Here is a 6,801-nt window from a genome sequence, read left to right on the forward strand (position 1 = left end):
GGGGGGGGGGGGGGGAGCTCTGACCTAGACCAGGATTGTTGGACCGTGGATCTCTGATTTTGATAATGTTGCTCTATAACCATCTGAATTACCTGGTCAATGGAAGTGTCCTGACTCAGCTGTGCGTACCAAAGCTGAATTAAGGGGAGGTTACTGTATATAAAAACAACAAAACATTGCCGTGGGAAAGGAATCCTTAGCTATCATCATAGTTTTGAAAATGTATCATATATAATAATGTTGGCACTAAAGTGGGTTAAGTTGTTTTAGCATTCATTCTGTATCCACATATAGAAACACCATGGCCCTAGTACAGCTTCATACACATTAAATGAGATCTGAAGTGTATTAGAACACAAAAAGATGACTCAATATACTGTTATCTCAGTACTTTATTGATCCATTGAAAATTCCTAAGAAAAACAATGTTATAGTCATAATGCACTGACAGGAATTCATTTCTCTCCATTGTAGATCCGTTAATAAAACAATGGTGAATTTAAGAAAGGTTCCTTTTTCCAGGTGTATCAAAATGATTGTTAAATTGCCTAAAAGAACAAAGCAGTTTGAGGTCATTTATATTTTAGGTTAATCTCTTTGTCCAATTCCTTTGTTTTTACTTACAATAAATATATTAAGATAAAGACTATTGTTTTATAAAATTTAACTAGCCAAAATTCACTTGAAGTCATTTTTTCAGTAGTATCAGTATAAATGGTTTACCTAATTATTCATTCTTATTTTAAAGTATGTAGTTCCTTGTAAAGATAAAAAAAAAACTAAATGTGGATCCGAATTTAACCAGCAAGTTTAAATGTACCTTTTTATTACCTCGTTATTGTGAACATATATGTGGGACAGAGTACCATGGATTTCCCTAGACTCACAATGTGCCTAATATTTCTGTAGAGTTCCATAGTATCCCATAGAAACCCACAGAATCCTATAAAGTTCCATAGAGTTATTTAGAGTTCCACTGTCTCATAGGCGTCCATGCACCCTCCCAAAACAATAAAACAAACAAATTTAGTAGAGTCCTACAGAGTCCCACGGTGTCCCACAGAGTCCCACAGTGTCCCACAGAGTCCCACGGTGTCCCACAGAATCCCATGGTGTTCTTTAAAGTTTCATGGTCTCCTCGAATTAAGAGTCACATGGTTTTTATGAAATTCCCACAGAATCCAACAAAGCCCCTTACTTTATCATGAAATCTCAGGTAAGTATTCCACATACATGTATACAGTTACAGGGATAAATCCACAGCAAGGTAATGTAAAACCAATCATGACATTTTGTATCCATATATGCTTAAAAGATTTCTGAACAAGCAATTTTGATTTGAAAATATTGTAACAGAAGCCTTCTGAATAGAAAGTTAAAAACAAAAAAGTATAAAGGTGAAATATTTGATGAATTTTACATTATAGTTATCAGATAACAGATAAATGTAGGGTGGAGTGTTTTGTAAAGTTATTTAGGGCATCGATGTTACATTGTACCTCCCTCTATATCTCACACACGATTGTATAAGTAGGAACATTGTACCTCCCTCTATATCTCACACACGATTGTAGAAGTAGGAATCTGTTGTTAAGTCTCTGATACCAAGTATCTATCAGGTCACACTGACAAATCTTTTTTATCTTTTTGCATTCCAGGAGTTTAATAATAATAAATTATCTGATTTATATTGCCAGAAGTATTAAACTTGTAAATGTTTTTTCTAACCTCAACTGTCCAGGTTGATATTCAATAACACAGTCATAAAATAAATCAGTATTGTAGTTGTATTTCACTGAATTGGACAAGCCACACTTTCCTGGTGAATTTAATGTCAACTGTTTCATATCATTGGTTGAGATTTTTCCAGTTGAGCAAGTAAAATCTGTAATGTTCTTGCTTATGTAAAACTTTTTAAATGGCTGATGTCTTAACCTGTGACCTTTGGCTTACAACCTCAGTCTAAGTCTATATATAATAACTTGTACCATTTGGTTTGTGTGACCATCACCTAGGTCAATGTATTAACTGAAAACAATCACCTAAGGTTAATATATTAACTTGTGACCATCACCTAAGATTAATACAGATATTAATTGTTGACCATCTCCTAAGGTCAAAGTATCAACTTGTGACCATCACCTAAGGTTAAGATATTAACTTGTAATCATCTCCTAAGGTCAATATATCAACTTTGATAATCACACTGTTAATGTGTTAGTTTGAGCTGTTTGAAGCGTTTGCCGTTGCGTTTAGATGCCATGTTTCTGGCCCGGACGGCCTGTGATTTTGTTGTTACTACTTCCTGTTTACTGCTCTTGTTGTTTGTTGTAGGCTTGGCATCCTTCAGTGATGAAACCTTATCATTATCACCAACTTTCTCATCAACAACTTCATCCTCCACTTTGTCATCAACATTATCGTGTGTTTCCATTGTGTTAGATCTAATATACTCTGTCAGGTCTTTCTCAACCTCTGATTCCACTGATGATTTTGAATCTTCCACATTCCGTACCCCTTTCGTTATATTCTTGCTTTCAGTGTTAAGAAATACCTTCAATTCTTCTTTCCTTTCTTTTTCTGTCTTGATTTCACTATCACTTTCACTCAATAATTGCACTTGATCTTTTTCCTCTATCTCTTCTGTCTTTGTTTGTTCTTTTTTATTTGTGGCAGTCTCTATTTCTCTCTCAATGTCTGTATTTATGCTTGTGTCGCCCTCTCTAGCTTCTTCTGAAAGCTTATTCATCTTTCTGTAGCTATCACTTTCACCTTTTTGATCCTCTACTCCAGACTTGATCGGAGTCCCTTCTGTGTTTCCCTCTTTATCAGTTTTAATACTGTCTTTGGTGTCAGCTGCCGCTGGTGCACCAGTCATTTGGTTTCCTGTAGCTTCGTTAACAAGATCCTGTACTTCCGACTCAATCTTGTTAGGAATTTCTCTGTCCGTTTTTCCAGTGTAAATCTGTTTATCCTGTAATTCTCTTTCATCGTTTTCTGAAGTAGAACAGATTTCCTTGATACTTTGTTCATCTGTTCCATTCTCTGTAACAATCTGTCCCCCTTTTATCTCTGCCTCAGAATCTGTATTTCTATTTCCTCTGCTATAATTGTTTACCTCTGACAGGTTTGGGTTTCCTCCCTGTTCGTGCCCCACTTGTTTGTTTGTTTGTCCATTCATCCCCTCTGATTCTCCTGTAACCTGTCCTTTGATGATCGTCATCTCTTCTGGTGTTTCTATACTTTCACTTTTCATTTCCTTGAAGAACTTAATCACAGGTGTATCATAGGTGTTTGTCAGTATTATCTGTCCAATTTCAGAATCAGATCTAGAGATTGTGCCAGGTCCAGTGCTTGGCTCAGTTAGTGTTCCAGGTCCAGTACTGGGACTAGTCGGTGTTCTAGAGCCAGTGCTGGGACCAATTGGTGTTCCAGAGCCAGTGCTGGGACCAGTTGGTGTTCCAGGTCCAGTGCTGGGACCAGTTGGTGTTTCAGGTCCAGTGATGGGACCAGTTGGTGTTTCAGGTCCAGTGCTGGGACCAGTCGGTGTTCTAGAGCCAGTGCTGGGACCAGTTGGTGTTCCAGGTCTGATATTGGGACCAGTTGGTGTTCCAGGTCCAGTGCTGGGACCAGTTGGTGTTTCAGGTCCAGTGGTGGGACCAGTTGGTGTTTCAGGTCCAGTGATGGGCCCAGTTGGTGTTTCAGGTCCAGTGCTGGGACTAGTTGGTGTTTCAGGTCCAGTGCTGGGACCAGTTGGTGTTTCAGGTCCAGTGCTGGGACCAGTTGGCGTTCCAGGTCCAGTGTTTGGACCAGAGGTTTTTCCATGATTAATGTCAGAACCAGGCACTGTTCCATGACCAATGTTGGAACCATTAGTTGTTTCAGGTTCAATATTGGAAACAGGTTGAGATTTTGACCCTGAAGTTGCGTCTTTAGACACAGTCTCCTGACAGCCTTTAGACACAGTCTCCTGACAGTCTTTAGACACAGTCTCCTGACAGCCTTTAGACACAGTCTCCTGACAGCCTTTAGACACAGTCTCCTGACAGCCTTTAGACACAGTCTCCTGACAGCCTTTAGACACAGTCTCCTGACAGCCTTTAGACACAGTCTCCTGACAGCCTTTAGACACAGTCTCCTGACAGCCTTTAGACACAGTCTCCTGACAGCCTTTAGACACAGTCTCCTGACAGCCTTTAGACACAGTCTCCTGACAGCCTTTAGACACAGTCTCCTGACAGCCTTTAGACACAGTCTCCTGACAGCCTTTAGACACAGTCTCCTGACAGCCTTTAGACACAGTCTCCTGACAGCCTTTAGACACAGTCTCCTGACAGCCTTTAGACACAGTCTCCTGACAGCCTTTAGACACAGTCTCCTGACAGCCTTTAGACACAGTCTCCTGACAGCGTATAATAGTTGATGAAGTGTTGATGTCTGCCACGTGTACCACGGGACCACTGGTCTTTATAAGTACATCACCTGCTATAGCTTTCTCGTTAGCGCCATCTTTATGTCCTTCATTCTCCCGGTTTCCGTTTACAATGTTCTCTTGTTTCACATTTGTGGCGTACTGTTCTTGCGTCACAACACTGTTTGACACAGCAGCCTCTTTCTGTCCTGATATTTGCTTTCTAGGTCTGACACCTCCAACCTTTGCTGTTGCAGGTGTCCTTTTGTCAGACGTTAAATTCATACTATCAGAGTATGGTGTTGTCAATGAGTTGTCTCCCTTGGATATAGATCTGTTATCTTTGTTAGCTATTTTAGATTGTACTTTATCCTTATTCAAATTTAAAACTTTGGAGGAGAATGGTACAGTATGTTTTGTATTTTGTCCATTTTCTTTCTGCTTCTTTTCCTCTACTGGTTGTTGAATTTCTTTATGTTTTCTTGATGGTGGTACATGTAAATTGCTGTCTGTCATATTTTGTATGTCAGTAGGATCAGACATGACCTGTTTCCTCACATCCTCCTGTATGAACTCAACTTTCTGCATTTCACAGTTGATAGTCATGTTGATATTCGCTGCCTCCCATGTATCATCCTTCGTATATACAGGAGTAATCTCCCTTGTAATGCTGTCGTCCTGTAGTGAAGAAGAATGAATTGTCTCCCTTGTTGCACTTTCAAGCTGTAATGTGGGAGAGTAAGCTGTTTCTCTTGATATACCTTCCAGCTGTAGGTTAGCTGAATGAGATAACAAGGATATGAGGTCTGCATGGCTGTGCCCAATCAGGGACGGGGTCCTGGGTTTGGGATGTACCTCTAAGACCCGAACTCGAGGAACTTTCTGGGTGTAGCGTTGGACCATCTGACGTAAACAGAACTTAGGGTCCGTGAGCATGCGTTTCACTGTGTACATAAAGAGGTTACAAACCACCAGGAGGACCAGTACTGTCACCATGACAACAGATAAGGTGACCTCGGAGGTGGTCGCTGTGGTTACAATTTCATTGGCCGACATGATGTGGAATGTTCTTATGACCTTTTGGTAACAGTTTTAGTTGGATTCACTTTTCACTGAATGCCTTGCATGTCTTGATAGTAATTGCAGTGAAAAGCTGATGTTTTATTTGTTGGTGAGATTGTCCTGGTGATCGTCCAATAGTTGACACCTTCAGATTTGAATCCTGGTCTTGGTCTGTATTGTAGACCTGAAATAAAACAGAAACCGTCAATAGTAGCTTCGAGATACCTGTTCATGATGTTGTAATCAATACCTAATTATATCAAGAATATGTACTTAAAGTACCATTTAATTAACTCTAATCCAAAATAGTTGAACTTATACTCTAAACATTGCTTATAATGATTTCTGGCTGAAACACATGAAAATTGAATAGTTAAAAATATTTCCTGATTGTTCTCCAGTTTTAAACACTATAGACTGGAATATATACTTATTTTGGATTTAAAATGCTTAAACTTTAATATATACTCATAACATTTCTATATTTATTTCTAATTTACACTTTGAACTTGAATATGTTTTCAAACATTTCTCGATCAAATTTGGATCCAAAACGTTCCTGCATGACTCTGACTGGTGTGGTATTTACCTATTTATGATTTAATACTTCAACAATATCCGTGTGATGGTGATAATGAGGAACACAGGTTATAATTCAATATTATGTCTGCTTACACTCCACGTAACTAACATGCAGGCTTAAGTATAACACTCCTAAAATCAATCTTCATATTAGATACAGCCTATAAAGTAAAGCCTATAAGGGATCCAGACTAAAGCAAAGCCTTTCTGGGACCTAGACTAATTGGTTGATTGGTATATGTTCGACCCCCCTCCCCCTCCCTTCAACGATCTGATGACAAATCAATACATATATTTGATCAATGTGAGTTTGGCTAACATAAAAACAATCTTTGTTCAAACATATGAAAAAAATTGATTAGAATTATTTTCAGTAAATTGAACAAATTACAATACCTGGATCCATTGTGTTTACAAAGTGACGTAATACCTTTCAGTGCCAGGTTACACACCGTCTGTTCTAACATTACCATTTTTAGGTCACCTGAGCTTTGCTCAAGTGACCTATTCTAATCGCTTTTCATCCGTCGTCGTGCGTCGTGCGTAAACTTTTACATTTTCAACTTCTTCTCAAGAACCAGTGGATGGATTTTTTTCAAACTTGGTCAGAATCATCCTTGGTAGATGAGGCTTCAAAATTGTAAAATTGGGATTCCTACCCCGACCCCTGGGGCCAGGGTGGGGCCCCAAAGGGAAAATTAATCAATATTTCAAAAATCTTCTTCTCCAGACTCAGAGGTACTACA

At 39.0% G+C, this 6,801-nt stretch overlaps 2 protein-coding genes across 6 annotated transcripts in view; one reads left to right on the forward strand and one right to left on the reverse strand.

Annotated features, from left to right (window-relative positions):
* The window catches only part of LOC110458105 (kinesin-like protein KIF13B), a 333,374-nt gene that overhangs the window by 158,869 nt on the left and 167,704 nt on the right, over positions 1 to 6,801 (forward strand). The gene's annotated exons all lie outside the window — the stretch shown is intronic.
* LOC110458107 (mucin-12-like) overlaps positions 384 to 6,801 on the reverse strand; it is a 9,888-nt gene continuing 3,470 nt past the window's right edge. The window contains exon 2 of the mRNA XM_021509683.1: positions 384 to 5,657. Coding sequence (XP_021365358.1) covers positions 2,210 to 5,467 — 3,258 coding nt within the window. The 5' untranslated portion in view covers positions 5,468 to 5,657 and the 3' untranslated portion in view covers positions 384 to 2,209. The remainder of the gene's footprint in view (positions 5,658 to 6,801) is intronic.

This window comes from Mizuhopecten yessoensis, unplaced genomic scaffold (assembly GCF_002113885.1).
Source record: "Mizuhopecten yessoensis strain PY_sf001 unplaced genomic scaffold, ASM211388v2 scaffold9431, whole genome shotgun sequence".
NCBI classification, from domain to species: domain Eukaryota; kingdom Metazoa; phylum Mollusca; class Bivalvia; order Pectinida; family Pectinidae; genus Mizuhopecten; species Mizuhopecten yessoensis.